Source organism: Acomys minous (genome assembly GCF_964271855.1).
Source record: "Acomys minous genome assembly, chromosome: 13".
Taxonomy (NCBI): domain Eukaryota; kingdom Metazoa; phylum Chordata; class Mammalia; order Rodentia; family Muridae; genus Acomys; species Acomys minous.
Window position 1 is genome coordinate 1,397,863 of NC_140495.1, and position 17,729 is coordinate 1,415,591.

General features: G+C 52.1%; 2 protein-coding genes across 5 annotated transcripts in view; one reads left to right on the forward strand and one right to left on the reverse strand.

The window, feature by feature from the left end:
* Positions 1-7,836, forward strand: part of ZDHHC3 (zDHHC palmitoyltransferase 3) — a 42,935-nt gene extending 35,099 nt beyond the window's left edge. For 2 of the 3 annotated variants that reach the window (XM_084754790.1, XM_084754791.1), the window contains one exon: positions 6,623-7,836. In XM_084754790.1, coding sequence (XP_084610916.1) covers positions 6,623-6,880 — 258 coding nt within the window. In that variant the 3' untranslated portion in view covers positions 6,881-7,836. Of the gene's footprint in view, positions 1-323; positions 1,871-6,622 lie in introns of those variants that run through there. The other variant, XM_084754792.1, reaches the window with a different exon arrangement.
* TGM4 (transglutaminase 4) overlaps positions 7,770-17,729 on the reverse strand; it is a 46,214-nt gene continuing 36,254 nt past the window's right edge. For both annotated transcript variants that reach the window (XM_084754781.1, XM_084754780.1), the window contains 5 exons: positions 15,589-15,867; positions 14,880-15,049; positions 12,528-12,664; positions 8,511-10,629; positions 7,770-7,895 (listed from right to left, as the gene is read on the reverse strand). In XM_084754781.1, the coding sequence (XP_084610907.1) occupies positions 10,488-10,629; positions 12,528-12,664; positions 14,880-15,049; positions 15,589-15,867 (728 nt within the window). In that variant the 3' untranslated portion in view covers positions 7,770-7,895; positions 8,511-10,487. The remainder of the gene's footprint in view (positions 7,896-8,510; positions 10,630-12,527; positions 12,665-14,879; positions 15,050-15,588; positions 15,868-17,729) is intronic.

A 17,729-nucleotide genomic window follows, 5' to 3' on the forward strand; every position in this document is an offset into this window, starting at 1 on the left:
TTTGTCCTTCGCATACACGGGTGCCTCGGAGCACTTCCTGACCCATCAGGGATTCAGGACTGGACGGTGTCAGTCTTGTTGGCACAGTGGCGCGGCTGCCGGCTGAGAGCTCGTTGTCCCTCCTCAGGGCCTTGTAAACGGGTGCCCACCAGAAGCCACTTTCAGTGACACTTCTGAGAGGCGGAAGAAAGGTGCAGTCTTGTAGGTAGCTTTACTGCTTTGAAAAAGAAGTGTTCCCTCTGGTCACCTGAGGCATGTGCACACCCCTCCCAGAACTCCAGCAGTGGAGTGTTGACTGAAAGTGTGATTGTTCTTGTTTTCAGGGAATAGAACAATTGAAAAAGGAAGAGAGAAGATGGGCTAAAAAGACAAAGTGGATGAACATGAAAGCTGTCTTTGGCCACCCTTTCTCTCTGGGCTGGGCCAGCCCCTTTGCCACACCAGACCAAGGGAAGGCAGACCCGTACCAGTATGTGGTCTGAAGGCCCCCTGCCCAGCATTGCCACTGAGACCACATCACGGCACCGTCCCAGCCGCTCTCGTGAATGTTTAGGCCAAAAGCAAACAAAGTGACTACTCTTAAAACTTTTTTATGTCTTCAGAAAAATGGCTGAGCATTGCAGAGAAAAAAAAAAGTCCTCATGTTTTATTTTTTAAAAAGAAAAATCATCCTTTCAATTTTTTGATGACTGAAGCTGCTCTTTTTCCTTTTAAAATCACTTCTCTGGCCTCTGTTTCCTCTCTGCTGTCTGTCAGCATGACTAACGTTGAGGGTGCTGCCCAGGCCCTGCCCCTTCTACTAATTGAATGCCCTGATGCTGTGCGTGGATGAGCCGGCCCAGTAGGAAAGCTGGGGTGGGGGGGCCTGACCGCCTCTTGCCCACAAGGCAGCACTGACACGCACAGGACTCAGAACCTCATCGAAGATGATGCTGACCCCCTGAGGCCTAAGAATGGCAAGAGTGGGGCTGGAGCCTTCATAAAGGCCTCGGTGCGGTGGCCTCCGGCCCAAGTGGACAGACACAGTTGGCCTCATTCTCAAAATTGATTGCCAGCCTTGCACTTGACGGGCATGAGTGCACAGACTGACTTGGGGGAGGTGGAGGAGGTTAGGCCCTTTGTACTCTGAATCAGCAATTATGCCCTGGCTTTGGGAGACTTTGGAGGAGAGATGCTTTCCAGCTCAGAAATGCCTTATACAATCACAAGAGGAAACACAGTTTCAGGCAAGCTACAACTACTTCCTACCCCAGTTCCCACCCTTTCCCAGCAAGATGTCAGTCCAGCTGTGTTCAGTCTGAGGGAAGCAGACAAACACCTATCAGGATCATCTTATTTTTAAGTTGTGTCATGGGCACATACTTTCTGGACTGTAAAGTCCTCCAGATGTGCACTGACCTATGTCCCACCTGTGTTTAGCCTGGGCGATGGCTGTGGTGTTAGGCAACGTTCTTAGAGTTGCCAGGTAGCCTCCCACCCACTCACCTGCTTCTCAGCCATTCACACAGACTGGCTTTCCCCTCGGTAGGTACTGACTGTGCAGTCTCACAGGAAAGAGCTGGTCTGGAGCTGGGGAAGGACCAGGGGATGTAGCAGGTGCTGAGAGAAGACCACTCTGGAACACTACAGCCCGTGTGGACCCTGAGCACCGTGAAGTCCTCCACACCAGTGGATTTTAGACAGTCACCACAAATATCCCCTTTTTAGCCTTTGCTTGGGGTTGGGGGTGGGGATAGGGTTTCCACTCTAGTTCTGGGTAGGAAGGAAGTTAATGAAGCCCGTGGTGTCCTCAGAAGTTGGGGACGTTCCGCCTCTTTCCAACTGTCAGTGCTTCCACATGGCAACAATGCAATAAACCTTTCCAAACCTCTGCTTCTGCTCCGCTCTCTCCGCAGGGCCTGTGCAGAAGGGCAGCCGGTGTTAGGCTGCAGTCAATGTGTGTGCGTTGGTGGGGAGGGTGCTCTCTGGCTCCAGCAGGTCAGTCTCTGGAGTCTAGGGCCAGAGCCTGCCCAGCAAGAGCAAAGCTGAGCCATGAGGAAGCCCAGAGCCTCCATCCATGGGGCTAGAATGGTGGTCTCGAGTGAGGAGAGATGAACAACCTGGGTGCTTAACTGGGGACTCGGTCACCTTCCCTCCTCAGTTGGCTTTGGCTTTCCTCTGCTGTGCTGTTTAAGCTGAGATCCCCACCCCCCCCCCCTCTCTCTGTGTGATTTTACACATCATTTTATATATACATGTATGGGCTATTTTAGATCAAGTTCATAGCCTTTGTTCTCCAGGTGCCTTTTAAATTTCATTTATAGTTCTTTGTATATTTGAAGGAGGTGTGACCTGTTGCAGGTTCAACAGGGTCTAACTTTGCTCTAATACTTAGGATAGACAGCAGGCGGCAGCAGGCAACACTGCAGCTACGGTTTCTTTTTCACTCTGTCTCCCTCCCTCCCTCTCTCCTTCTCTCTCTCTCTCTCTCTCTCTCTCTACACACACACACACACACACACACACACACACACACACACTTTTTCCCTCAAGGAAATAACCTTTTTTTTTTAAGTGGCATTCTGTGAGTGGCTCATGGCTTACCCCCATGAACTTTCTAAAGAACACAGTAGATGGTGCTACAGGAATTTGAATCCTGAAACTAAAGCTCACCCTCTAAACAGGCTTGCTTCAGGTCCCATCTGAGCTGGCCTCTGTATTATTAGAAGCTAAAGGCTGCAAAGTGGATGTTGTTAGTGCTGTAGTCCGAGGGACTCAGGGCAGACTACCCCAGGGTGGCCTGTGCATGTCCATTTCATTTTCTCTGAGAACACAGCGACCAAAGGTGTCAACAAGTGGTTGTGCCTATCCGCTGGGGTTCTCTGTGCCTTCAGATGGGGTGAGGTCCTTTCTCGTGCCCCTCTCTGGGAACTGAGCCTTTGCGCCCATCTTTCAGAACGAGAACATTGCAGAGTAGACATGAAGAAGCCGTGGCCAGCGGGCGGGGTACCCCACGTTCTTGTCCACTTCTTGGTGTAACATCTGCATATTTACGTGGTCTTGGTGACATGTATACAGGGTACACCAAAGTAGAAATGTGTGTGCCTGGCCTTCCCTTGATGCCATCTTACTCTGGTAACACTTGGACCTTACAAGAGGTAAAGGGCCTTTGCTCATCCCAGCTCAGCCACTTCGCATCCTGATGAGAAACCTTCTGAATCAGGCAAACTAGCAAGTGCTTACTGAGGAAAGTCACGCAGGGCTGCCATCACAGACACCCGCTCAGGCGCGTGGCCTTGGGCTCTGCAAGCTGGCCTCATTCGTTTTTAGTTTTTCTTCTTTCAAAACAAAGCACACCGGCTTCAAAGGGTGAACTAGCCCAGGGACACAGGTGGTTCCAGGCTAGGAGGGCCACCTTGTTTGTGCCGTGCTAAGGATCAAGCTCAGGGCCTCAGTGTGCAGGGATGAGGCTTTACCCATCCCGTGCACCCATCACTTCACCTGCTGCTGCTGCTGCCCAGTTCCTGGCATGTGGTGTCTGAGCCCAGCAGGTGCCCACACTGATCAGCCACTGACGCTTCCTCCCACCTGGGATGTATAAACGCCTCTGACCGTGCTTGCGCGTGGCCTTCAAGCCTGTCTTTCCTAGCGCCACCTTTGCTGAAGAACCAGCGAGAGAGGGTTAAGCCAAGGAAGCCACCTTCCAGTGAGGAGCACCCATGCTCTCCAGCCATGGCGGAGTCCTGCTCGTCCTTTCCCGCCATGGCTTCGTCTCTCACAGGCCTGGCTCTATCTGAAGCCAAGCATGGAGTGCCCACTCTCATGTCTGCTGTAAGCATCGGCTAGAATGCGAAAGGTAGAGCCGTGTGGAGTTTGACGCTGTGTATGCAGCAGCTGTGCTGGAGCTGGGCTTTTCCAGGTGAGGTGACAGATGTGAGACAGGGTCTCTGTGTAACTCTGGCAGCCTAGAATCTAGAGATAGCACCTGCCTCTGCCTCCTGAGTGCTGGGATTAAAGAGATGCACGACAGTGCCCCGAAAGACAACAACATTTCCTGCTGAGTGCTCTTTCAGAGTGTTGCGTGCCATGGCCTACAGTGAAGGGCGTGAAGCTGCTGCGGGAGAGAGTGGCGTCCTCTGACCGGCTCCACAGAGCCTGCCGTGGCAGGGCCGGCCGACTCTGCTCCTGCTCCCGGGGTTCTTACTCCAGGGGTTTCAAAAGCCATGAACACGCGCCTGGGTCTCTGCCTCCCTTGGGCGTCTTAGGTCTCATGCATGCATTCTGGAGTGTTGGGGACACGCCACAGGTCGCAACAGTTCCAAGGGGGGGGGGGGTCGCGTGCACACTGCTCCCCTGTGGGAGTGCGCACCGCTGTTCCCCTGTGGTACGACGTGAGTCACTGGATGGCCCAGGGTCATGCACAGCTGCCACCTCCACTTCTCGTGGCCACATACTGTTCTGCTTTACAAAATGATTTGCTTAATCTGCATTACTGCACTTTCCAGTTCTCAACTTTTCACTATAATTCAGTGTCGAGTTTGTAGTGCAAAATCTGTGTCCTGGATTGTTTTTTATTTGTTTTTATGTTTGTTTAACTTTTCATTGTGAAATATTTTCAGACTTATAAAAACTAGCAAAATTGTGTATTTTCCACATGGCATTCAGTGTTACCAAAGATAAACATCTTAAAGTGACAACAACAAATTCCTTTCTCTTTTAAGAAAATAATTTAGAAAGAAAAAGTGAAGCCGGGCGGTGGTGGTGCACGCCTTTAATCCCAGCACTCGGGAGGCAGAGGCAGGCGGATCGCTGTGAGTTTGAGGCCAGCCTGGTCTACAAAGCGAGTCCAGGACAGCCAAGGCTACACAGAGAAACCCTGTCTCGAAAAACCAAAAAAAAAAAAAAAAACAAAGAAAGCAAGAAAAAGTGGGGGAAGGACTTGGAGTCTGCGTGGTGGCACAGACCTGCAGTCCTGGCTATTCAGGAAGCCGAGGTGGGACGGTCACTTGAGCATCAGAGTCTGAGGCAGCCTGAACAGTGCAGCAGGGTGAAACCCATTTTCTCTTTAAAAACAAAACTTGTGAGACTTACCTCCTGCCCTCCACCTCAGGAGCTCTCCAGAGGTTCCCCTGCCTGCCCTTTTGGTTTGTCTGCCACGTTTGCTAGTTTGTCTCTTTACCTCACTCCATTTCTACCAGTTCCTCAGTCTTAAATTTGACAGGACCTAGATTTTTTTAGTTGAGGATAAATTCATATAATGTAATGCAAATCATTTAAGTGTATAGTTGGTTCTGAGGCATTTATCAAACTCAGAATAAACCACTTCTGTCTGGTTCCAAAATAGTTCCACCGCGGAGCGTGGCCCTGTGAAGCCTGCAGGTCAGGGCGTCTGTCCTTGGCTTAGGCTGTAGTTTTCGGCAGGAGTGACACTGGTGTGTTACACATGTGGCCCACTGTAATTGGGAACACTTGCTCACCCACTTCAATCTTGGCTGTTCTGACTCTGGCCGTTGCGTTAAGTCCGTTCCTGTGACACTGCGCTGCTGTAAAGTGGCTTTTGTCTCCTTTGGCGATTGATGTCTTATGAAGAGAGGACATGGGGTGAGATTGTTTCTGTTGTTTGCTTTTTGTCTTTGTATGTTTGTTTTGTTAAAGGCAAGTTCTCTATCTCTGTCAGTCCTGGAACTCACAGAGATCCACCTGCCTCTGCCTCCAAGTGCTAGGATCAAAGGCTTGCGCCACCACCGCTCAGCTGAGATAAGGTTCTTTGACTGGCAGCTTTTGCGGAAGTCAGGAGACTTATACCCCGCAGTTGTTCTGGGACAAGCGCTGCAGCATCGCTGTAGGATGTGGGTGCCGTCGCGGCAGTACAAAAGGGATGTGCGAGTGACCAGAGGACACCCCAGGAAGAGAAAATGTAGAGCCAGCAACATAGAGGTCTTCCTTGGGGGAAGAGGGTCTTGAGTCCTGGTGGAGCACACCAGCATCTGTCTGGGAAACTCAGTAGAATCCACTGGCTTCCAGAGGAAGTGGAGAAAACCGAGGCCACGCTGGGGCTCAGGACTCTGTGAGGAGGTTACGGGTCTGGAGCTCTAGTCTGGTGGGATCTGTAACAGCTGTGGGCTTTTTCTACTCATCTCCCTCTTTCTGTGGCCTGGTGGCCGAGTCACAGCCAGCATCCACAGCAGGTGAGTGGTCAGTGTGGGAGAAGCCCCGGAGAATATCCATGCATGAACAGGCCTGTTGCCACGCCTCACATCTCCGCCGCGGCCTGGTGCCCGCAGCATGTGGCCTCTGCCGCTTCCCCCGCATGTCTGTGCCCTGTGCTGTGTCATCAGCCCTCAGCTTTCCCCACGCCAAGCTTGCTGGTCCTACTGTGGGCAAGAGTCTAGCCCATGCCTCCAGGAGCCAAGATATCCTTAGCCATTGGGTATCTGGTCCTGGCCTAGGAGGTAGGGTCTGGGGCTGAGGGGGTGACAGGCGGCTCCAGTGCTGGGCCTGCTTGGTGTGCTTGTCTGTACCCTGCCCTGCAGTCCTAAGGCCTGGGCCACGCCGAGCTTCCTGTCCCCTGCTCCGCCAAGGCAAAGCGCGTGTTCTGTGGTGTAGGTCATGGCATCTGACCTTCTGCCCCGTTCTCCTTCAGGGCATTGAACGCCTCCAACGAAAGAAACAGCCCAGGGAGCACTCGGGCAGCTGGAAGTCCGTCCAGGAGGCTTTTGGTGGGGACTTTTCCCTGAACTGGTTCAACCCTTTCACCGGACCTTGTCAACCAGAGACACCCATTGACAAGGGCTTGGTCCGGCAAGTGTCATCTCTGTCAGACGTGGACAACATGGAGACAACTGAGAGCCCATTGGAGGACACAAGAGACAGGGATTCTGTGGAGGTGCTGGATGAATAGAGGCCCTAGAGAGCAGGGCAGCAACGGGGCCGCTGGCTTGTGTACTCCCAGCTCCCTCAGGCCTCCGCTTCCTTGGTGTTAACAACTGCTGACCAACCCTTTCTCCACATAGGACGCGGGTGGTGAGGGCAGAGAGGAGATTAGGGACCGTCTAAGTTCCTCTTAGCAGGGTGTGCCAAAAGGGATGGCCAGGAACAATTGTCCAGGCCGGGGAAGGCCGCCTAGGCTCTACCCAGCAGGGGAAATGGTAGCCAGTGCATCCTGGGGCAAAGAAGGCCTCTTCATCAGTCACTCCCAGGGACGGCTCCTTGACTGGCTGGCTGTGGAAATCAGGACAAAGGAGGGGGCTACCGAGCCTGCCTTCACGGCTTGGGCTTGGCTGACAGAGCACACCGTGCGCCTGCATGCATTTGTATACGTGCAGAGCCTGCCCGCGTGGGCATGACCTGAGACAGCAGTGGCGCCAGACCCTCTGTGGCCACAGTTCGCATTCCCAGAAGAGCTGGGGGAGGACACACATTGAGCTCCTGGACAAAGTCTAGTCAGACATTGGGACAGGCACAACCAGAGATGGCTGTCTTTGGGTTTTAGAGCAGCTCCCAAGATGGTGCCTTACAGAAACCTGCATGCCTAGACCTGGCGGCATGCCTTCATTCCCAACACTTGGGGCGGAGAGCCAGACTTCTACAGCCTGGTCTACACAGTTCCAGGCCACATCATGAAACCCTGTCTTAACAAAGGAGAGCCGCATTGTGCCCAGGACATGCAGACTGCTGGGCCAGGAAGACCCCAGAGGGTAGACCGCCACACAGAGTGGCAGCAGGACACTACCACTAACAGATGCAGCCTACCCCGCCCCCCACCGCAGGCAGGGGTTTCCTCACAGCAGGTCTGCTTCCACATTTATTAACACTAATATGAGGAGCACAAGGTGGCCCTAATGCTGGCACTATTTGGAGGGAGCTGTCCTCTGGCTGCGGGGGCCTCACAGACCTGCAAGGCCTGTGTGCTCAACCTTATGCCAGGGAGAGCAGCTGCAAGGGCTGTGTGCTCAACCTTATGCCAGGGAGAGCAGCTGCAAGGGCTGTGTGCTCAACCTTATGCCAGGGAGAGCAGCTGCAAGGGCTGTGTGCTCAACCTTATGCCAGGGAGAGCGGCTGCAAGGGCTGTGTGCTCAACCTTATGCCAGGGAGAGCGGCTGCAAGGGCTGTGTGCTCAACCATATGCCAGGGAGAGCGGCTGCAAGGCCTGTGTGCTCAACCTTATGCCAGGGAGAGCGGCTGCAAGGGCTGTGTGCTCAACCATATGCCAGGGAGAGCAGCTGCAAGGCCTGTGTGCTCAACCTTATGCCAGGGAGAGCGGCTGCAAGGGCTGTGTGCTCAACCTTATGCCAGGGGGAGCGACTGCAAGGGCTGTGTGCTCAACCTTATGCCAGGGAGAGCAGCTGCAAGGGCTGTGTGCTCAACCATATGCCAGGGAGAGCAGCTGCAAGGCCTGTGTGCTCAACCTTATGCCAGGGAGAGCGGCTGCAAGGGCTGTGTGCTCAACCTTATGCCAGGGGGAGCGACTGCAAGGGCTGTGTGCTCAACCTTATGCCAGGGAGAGCGGCTGCAAGGGCTGTGTGCTCAACCTTATGCCAGGGAGAGCGGGGCTCCAAGGAGCAGCAGTTGAAAGCAGGAAGGAGCCTTTGTAGTCAGGATCCGTGTCAGCTCAGGCCCTCAAGAATGTCCTTGCACGCTGGGGCTGAAACTAGTCTTACTTTGGGGCCCACTTGACCAGCAGCTGCGGTACCTCCCAGCCCCGACGCCGTGTTTCCAGTGTTTCCCCTGGGAAGGTTGAGGTGGGCAGGCTTAGAACTCCTCCTCCCTCCTCAGCAAACCCATCACCATGTCGGGCTTTAGCCGCACCTCTCCTAAGTCCAGGAGGGCTGGACCGCCAGGGTCCTGTAGGTAGCACTCTGTCTAGCCCTGAACCACGTGCCTTCACACCAGGACGCAGTGGCCTTCTCTCCATGGTGACTGCTGACGTTGCTCGGCACTGCAGCTGACAGGAGCAGGCCACTGTTTCTGCGAGGGAGGCCACTCACATGCCTGCCTCTTGCTTTGAATAAAAATTCCTTGGTCTACCTCTGTGGCTAAGAGGCACCTATTTTCCGTAGATCCTACTCCAAAGCCCTGGACAGCATCCTTCTTCCGGTCCAATGTGTAAAATAGGAAGTGTCACACAGACACTAACAGTGACTTCATGGGTTATAGCTGGTCGCTGGTCCTTGGTCCCAGCATAGACAAAGGTCATCCCACGAGCACACAGCAGATGCCTACTGCATGCCAGGGAGGTAGGCGTCTGGGCAGAAGGAACCAGGACTGACGTGTTCTTGTTTTGAATGAATGAAGGAGAGATAAGTGTTCTGAGAAGTTTTATATCAACTTGACACAAGCTAAAGTCATTTGAGAAGAGGGAGTCTCAATTGAGAAAATGTCTCCACGAGACTGGCCTGTTCAGCGTGCAGTGCATTTTCTTGATTGGTGTAGGAGGACCTGGTCCGTTGTGGGTGATGCCACCCCTGGGCTGGTGGGCCTGGGTGGACCAGCCAAGAGGAGCAAACCAGTAAGCAGCATCCTCCATGGCCTCCGCACCAGCTCCTGCCTCCTCAGAGATGGGCTGTTACTGGAAGTAAGACATAGTAACTAACCCTTTCCTCCCCAGACTGCTTTTGCCCATAGTATTTTATCACAGCGAAGAAACTCTAAGGCAAGACTGTCCTTTGAATACACAACGGGCCCCTTATTCAGTCTGTACTCAGCGTGTCTAGAATGCATGTCCACTTAGAATTGCAGTCCTTGAGAGAGGCTGGCCATGGAGAAGAGGGCCCAGACCAAGGAGGCCAACCTGTTAGAGAGGGCCTGTGGATCCATCAAGTTCAGGGGCAGTGACCCTCGCCAGGTTACTTTAAGCAGCGGACTGGCATAAAAGACAAATTGACTCAGGACCACACAGCCATCTTAAAGTTGCCAGATTTTAATTCAAAGTGTAGTGATTCTCTAGCAGATCCCTCGAAGGCAGAGCGAAGCACAGGCTCCTGCTCAGAGGAGGGGTTACAGGCTGTAGGGCCCCCTCCCACAGCTCTCCTAGAGACAAGTGGGCCTCACGCCAGCGTGCGACCTGCTTCTGAGAGGACAGAGCCTTGGGAGAAGAGCATGTGGTGCCTGGCCCAGGTCCAGCTCCAGGATGCTTTCCTGTAGGGCTTCCAGTGCAGCCTCCAGGCTCAGCATGGTCCAGGAAGAAGGTGCCACCACCTCCTCCAGCTCTGGTCTCACCTGTTGGTTCTGAGCCCAGACAGTGCTGGCATTGTCTTCTGAGGCCATGACGTGTACTTCAAGCTGGAGAGTGGTGCCCTGGCCCCATGCGGCTACTGCCTGTGGTTACATTGGCCTTCGAGGTTTATCTTTTGCTGGACCGGCTCTTGAATCTGCCCTCGCATGAGTAGTAATCTAATCTAATCATCCCTGACCTGAAAACTAAGCTCAGCTTAGGAAATGCTAACATGCTTAGCCAAGGCTCAGAGCCAATCAGGGCTCCCGCCTCCATCTCTATGGCCACGGACGGGCTACTTGGTGATGAGGACGATCTTCTCAGCATGAACCTCCTTCACTTGCTTGGAAGTAAACTTGACGATAAATTTCCTGGGTCCAGTTTTTACTGGGTTGCATTTCATTTGGAAATTAATGGTGTTTCCAGGTGCCAGTGCCCTAGAAAATGCAAAGGCACACAGACAATCAGCCAAAGGTGCCATAGAGGGGAAACACGTCACATGAGGGACCAGGCACCTGGACCCAGTGCAGCGCGTGGGAAAGCCCTGTGCTCTAGAGCCCAGGAAAGCGGGTCTTCCCCTGGACTGTGGCCAGCTGTCTCAGCGGTAAGACAAGATGGCCGACTGGAACGGCTGCCTTCCAGCTATGTCAGTCACACACCCTCCTGGGGGCCTCAGGAACAGGTTTCATGGGGACCCTACAGGACAGTGTTCTCTACCTTAGGTGTTACCTGAGTGTGGCAGGCTCTGAGAACAGAAAAAAGGAATCTGTTCTTTAACAATGTTCCTTGGGAATCGGTACGTCTGTGGACGTTTGGGAAACTAGTCGCAGAAGAACCGGAGTCTGCTCGATTGACTCGGAAGAAAGAAGCAGACTGAGGAGCAAAGCCTGGGACTAAAGCCCTGACGGGGTCTGTGGGCACAGCAGAGCCAACCGTGTCTTCTAGTCCATCAGACAGGAAACAGTGCACAGAGGCAGCAAGGACTCCAACTAGGAATATGGCTGACCCGTGGATACATGGGAACTTGGCCCACGCTCCTGCAAGCGGGGACTCAGCACTGCCATTTGCTCTGCACAATGCAGTACCAGTTTAAATCCCAAATCAAGACGATTCTAAAAGTTCTATTTCTGAGAAACTGAGGGAAGAAATCTATCTGCCTTCTACATAGTGTGTGCACTTCTGAGCACAGCATTTAAATGACACATGTCACCTGCGAAGACACGGGAAGAGCCTGTTAGCCCAGAGACTGAGGACCACTGGGGAGCACGTGTGTTATACAGGGTGTTTGGGAATTACTGTGTGAATGATAGGTTATGTGACAAAGTTGGCTGTGCAGGATTCCACCACAGAATTAAAAGCCACAGTAATAGTTAATTATGTAAATAGAACCATAAGTTGCAGAAAAAGTCTTGTAATGACATTAAGTTCAGTATCCACAGAGAAGATTAAAAATGTAATGTGAGTTCCAGCAGTGAAGGCATCTTAGGACTTTAAACAGTCTAGCCTAGGGTAAAACAGTCTAGCCTGGGGTACAGTTCCACAGGAGGCCTTCTGTGTACGAGGTCCTGGCCTCAATTTCTAGGGCAGCACCTTAGAAAAACTAACAAACTTGAGTGGCAGGTATGGGGTCGCACACCTTTAATCTTGGCACTTAGGAGGCAGAGGCAGGCGGATCTCTTTGAGTTTAAGGCCAGCCTGTTCTGTATAGCAAGTTTTAAGCTAGCTAAGGCTATAAAGTGAGACTATCTTTAAATAAATAAATACATAAACTACTACAAGCGGTTTACAACACAACATTGCTTACTGAATTCAGGCTGTGCTCACATGAATAAGAGAAAATTACTCTCTGGGGGAAACAGTCAAAAGAAACAACAAACAAATTAAAGGAGCCAGTCAGCAAGAACGCCTGAGCTGCCGGGTGAGGTGGCGCACACCTTTAATCCCAGCCCTCGGGAGGCAGAGGCAGGCGGATCGCTGTGAGTTTGAGGCCAACCTGGTCTACAAAGTGAGTCCAGGACAGTCAAGGCTACACAGAGAAACCCTGTCTCGAAAAACCGAAAGAAAAAAAAAAAAAAAAAAAGAACGCCAGAGCTGTAAGTAAAAAGACAAGGATGCTTTGACGGTGGCCCTGAAGGCCAGCAGGTCAACAAGAAACACAAAGGTCTGCGGCGGTGGAGCTCCAACCAGTGCAGTCTCTTCTGCAATTGGGCACCAGCAATATGTGTTTACATTTTCCCTGTGGCCCGTACTAGTTGTTTACGTCTCAGAAGTGTGGCAAATGTGCGTGAGACCCATGTGCAGGGTCTGTATCATCAGAAGGAGTTGACAGACTCACCCTTGTTCCCAGGATTTCATGTGAGCGAGGCCCAGGCTCTCCACTGAGAACCTGATGTTGGTCAGAGGGATGGGCAGGGTGTTCTTGAAGATGCAGGTGATGAGGAGGGGCTCGTTGATCCTGCCTGTGCTCGGCATCTGTCGGAGTAGGGAGTGGAGAGGAGACAGCTGTGACAGACTGATACCAGGGGGCCTGTGGTCACTTGGGAGGCTCAGCGGAGAATCTGGCCACCGGTGTCAGGGGGCCTGTGGTCACATGGGAGGCTCAGCGGAGAATCTGGCCACCGGTGTCAGGGGACCTTGTGGTCACTTGGGAGGCTCAGCGGAGAATCTGGCCACTGGTGTCAGGGGACCTTGTGCTCACTTGGGAGGCTCAGCGGAGAATCTGGCCACTGATGTCAGGGGGCCTGTGGTCACTTGGGAGGCTCAGCGGAGAATCTGGCCACTGATGTCAGGGGGCCTGTGGTCACTTGGGAGGCTCAGCGGAGAATCTGACCACTGGTGTCAGGGGACCTTGTGGTCACTTGGGAGGCTCAGCGGAGAATCTGACCACTGGTGTCAGGGGACCTTGTGGTCACTTGGGAGGCTCAGCGGAGAATCTGGCCACCGGTGTCGTTCTCTTGCATTCCATGTGTTTGCACATGCTTACCTCTAGTTTTGTTAAACTTTTTTTTTCTCCGAGACAGGGCTTTTCTGTGTAGCCTTGGCTGTCCTAGACTCGCTTTATAGACCAGGCTGGCCTTGAACACACAGCGATCACCTGCCTCAGCCTCCCAGAGTGCTGGGATTACTGGCATGCGCCACCACGCCCGTCTGTCAGACATACTTTTAAGAACTCTAGGTGTGTAACACTTTGGTGGTAGCCAGAGGTCCTAGTATGAACTACATCCTGCTCTCATGCAGCGTGTCAGGATCCCTGTTTCCCACAGGCCGAGTGGTTGTGAGAGCCCCTCACTGTACTAAGGATGTTGCCCAACTCACCAATGACCTCACATCCAAACACAGGCTGTGTTCCTCTCCTGCAGTACGTCCCCCCCCTGCCTGTGGCTAAAGCCAGAGCACCTTGACACTCATACGTGCCTCTGCCACACCTGCCCTGGGTGTGCCCTTTTCCTCAGTGTGCCTCCTCCCCTTCCCAGGATTCCCAAAGCACAGTCAATTTAGTAAAGAAAAGTGTGGCCCTGTTACACAAAGAAACCCTGTCTCAAAAAACCAAAAAGAAAAAGAAAAAGAAAAGTGTGACTTGAGAAAGCTAGAGTGTCTTTGTATCTGCCTCACAGACACATGAAGCACCAACTAAACACACCTGCACACCTGGCCTCAGAGACAGGTGTTCTCTGACACCCACAGACGTCTTTGATGCTGCTGAATCTTTTTAGATTTGCTTATTTTATCTGTATGAGTATTTTGGTTGCATATATGTGTATGTACCACATGCATGCCTGGTGCCTGCAGAAATCGGGGGGAAACATCCCTTAAACTGGAGTTACAAGTGGTTGTGACTCATGATGTGGGTGCTGGGGGCTGAACCTGGTTTAGAACAAGTGCTCTTAGCCTCTGAGCCATTTCTCCAGCCCTTCAAAAGAGATTCTTGACGATCCAGCAATGGCGAGCGTGCTGAAACTGCTGCCAAGTACAGTAGGTCCTGTGGAGCACACACACACTGCCTCACTGAATGGGGCCAGCCAGTGTCCCACCGTGTCTGAGGATAAGTCAGTGCCTCATGTCCTCAGCCACTCTGCACAGAAATGGCAAGACACAGTCTTCAAAGGGGGCCACGTCCTCACCCGAGAAGTTCCTGTGGGAGGTGCCTGCTGAGACGCAGACCTGTGTGGCCGACCCCGTGATGGCAAAGGCTCTGAGATGACGCTCTCCCACGGCTCATCAGAAACACAGTGAAGGCCTCCTGCGCCTGCTGCCTGTGACTCCCACTTACGAGGGAGAAAACTGAGCAGAGAGCCCAAGCTAGTCTGGCACCAGCTTCATCTCATACCACACTGGGGGGTGGGCCCATGGCAAGCCTTGCACTTCACTGGCTTGTACCCAAAACTCTTTGATACACAGGAAGCTGATGGCATGGGTCACTTCTGATAGAGACTATTCAGTGTGCCAACTGATTCTTTGTAATTTTGTACTGTGTGTTCCTCATTTTTAAAAAGTTTAAATCCATTTAACCAAAAATTAAGAAAGGAGAAACTGCCTGACTTCTCAGAAATATCTGTATGGGGAAAAATGATGTGCCATTTTCCTTAGGAATGCAATTGGCCCACAGATCAGTCAGCCAGAGGATCACAAAGACCCTGAGCTCTGCCCCTCTCCAATAGGTGCCCTTTCTGGCCTGCGGAAGGCTCACCTCTATAGAGAAAGCAGGGTACAGGAAACACAGAGTTGTGTCAGTGGCCACCCTGTCCCCAGACTCCATGATCTCTGCAATGATGAACCCTTTGATAACCAGCTCATCATCAACCATGCCCAGTTTGTAGATGTAGGAGTTGGCATCCATGCTGAGAGCCACCTCTGATTCTGTAAAAGAGGAGGAAGAGAGGAGAGGTGAATCCTTGGCAAAGGGGGTTGGATTAGCACTATGGACAGAGCTGCCTGGCCTTAGAGGAGCCTTGTCCTCTCTCTGGAGAGCCTGCACCAGGGTCCAAATGGCTTAGTGAATGACTGAGTTAGTGCCGTCTGCCCATGCTGAGGGTACCCACAGCCCACTGATGAGAATGGGCAAACCAAACAAACTCCCTGCTGCTGCAGAGGCTCTTTGTGATGCCATTAGCACTCAGTGTGTGCTGGACCCAGACGCCATCAGCACTCAGTGTGTGCTGGACCCAGACGCCATCAGCACTTGGTGTTTGCTGGACCCAGACGCCATCAGCACTCGGTGTGTGCTGGACCCAGATGCCATTTTAGCATCTGCCTGGACTCTATCACCACCAAAACGTAAATGCTCAAGAAATGCTATGTCTCTTCAAACATAAGAGGGTGGCATGTGGGAGTAGCCCACAGAGACGAGAGAGACACTGATGCTGGGGTCCTCATCCTCTGGGCCATCGTTCTGGTACCTTGACCTTGGACGTGCACAGTCTTCTGGATGATCCCCAGGTTTGTCTTCTTGCTGCCCGTGTACGTCTGTAGGTCAAGGGAGCACGAAATGTTGACATTCTGTGGGGTGCCTGTTTTCCTTTTCAAAATTAGGGTCAGAGTGATAGGATATCCTAGCTCCACCGAGTTCTGAAGGACAGACAGCTGAAGAGCGCTGCTTGGCGAGCGAGTGCTGGGCTTGTCCTCATCAGGACGGTTACCAGAGGCATTTTCCATGGCCTTCCTCTCCTCTGGGGAGCCTGTTAAGACAGAATATTTCCTAGAGGTCTGAGAGAGCCTTCCCATTGTCCTGGTTAGAATTTTTAAAAATCAAGGGCTGGTGGGATGGCTCAGTGGTTAAGAGCGCCACCTGCTCTTTAAGAGGTCCTGAGTTCAATTCCCAGCAATCACATGGTGGCTTACAACCATCTATAATGAGATCTGCTGCCCTCTTCTGTAAAGCACTCATATAAAATAAAATAAATTAAAAATAAATAAATTAAAAATCAACTTGACACAAGCCAGGGTCATCTGGGAAGAAGGGGCTTCAATTGAGAGGATGCTGCCATTTGACTGGCACAAAGACAAGCCTGTGCGGCACCTTCTTAGTTAACGCCTGATTTAGAAAGGCCACACCCTGGGAATGTGGGCCTGACTTATATAAGAAAAGTTCAGTAAGATATGGGGAGCAAGCCAGTAAGTGGTGCTCCTCCATGGCTTCTGCTTCACTTCCTGCCTTCACTTCCTGCCTTCACTTCCTGCCTTCACTTCCTGCCTTCAGTCCTCCCTTCACTTCCTGCCTTTACTTCCTGCCTTCAGTCCTCCCTTAACTTTCTGCCTTCAGTCCTGCCTTGGCTTCCCTTAGTGGACTGTGATGCAGATGTGTAAGCCAAACACACCCTTTCCTTCCCAAGTTGCTTTTCATCCTGGTCTTTATTATAGCAAGAAAAACCTAACTAAAACATAACTTGGTACCAGGAGTCAGGCACTAGGAGAACAGACCGTGCTGTTCTGGGGAGGGTTATGGGATGACTGTAGAACTGTGATCTGAGAAAGCTGTTGAGTGTTCAGAGCTCAATGGTCAGTGGGAGCTTGGAAAACAAAAAATTTGAGAGCAATGCAGACAATGAAATCCTGGCTTAAGAAGTTTTAAGGGAGTTTTTGTTTTTCTTTTTTAAGACTGGGTTTTCTGCATAACCCTGGCTGTTCTTGAACTCCCTCTTTAGACCAGGCTGGCCTTGAACTCATAAATCCACCTGTTTCTGCCTCCTGAGTGCTGAGATTAAAGGTGTGCACCACCACCATCACCTGGCTTGTGACGTTTCAAGAGGATCTTGAGAGTCCATAAAGAATCTTTCAGAGCCATGTGTAGGGCACATTTGAATCAAGACCCTATGGCACCTGGTCAGCTGGAGCTGAGCAATCAGCTGTGCACTGAGAGGGAGAGGCAGGCTGAGCTCTGTGAGTTCGAGGCCAGCCTGGTCTACATAGGAGGTTCTAGCCCAGCCAGAGCTACACAAAGAATCCCTGTCTTGAAAAACCAAAAACTAGCTGGGCGGTGGTGGCACACGCCTTTAATCCCAGCACTTGGGAGGCAGAGGCAGGTGGATCGCTGTGAGTTTGAGGCCAGCCTGGTCTACAAAGTGAGTCCAGGACAGCAAAGGCTACACAGAGAAACCCTGTCTTGAAAAACCAAAAAATAAAAATAAATAAATAATCAGATGTTTATCAGGAAACCAGCACCACTAAAGTGAAACCTTTACAAGACAATCGATTGCAGGTGGAGCTGAGAAATTGGGTATGGTTAAGAGACCAGCATCGGAGCTGGGCGTGGTGGCGCATGCCTGTAATCCCAGCACTTGGGAGGCAGAGGCAGACAGATTGTTGTGAGTTTGAGGCCAGCCTAGTCTACAAAGTGACTCTAGGACAGCCAGGGCTAACACAAAGAGACCTTGTCTCAAAAAAAAAAAAAAAAAGGAGACCAGCATCTGGCCTGGAGAGATTGCTCAGAGGTTAAGAGCACTGTCTGCTTTTCCAAAGGTCCTGAGTTCAATTCCCAGCAACCACATGGCGGCTCACAACCATCTATAGTGAGGTCTGGTGCCCTCTTCTGGCCTCCAGG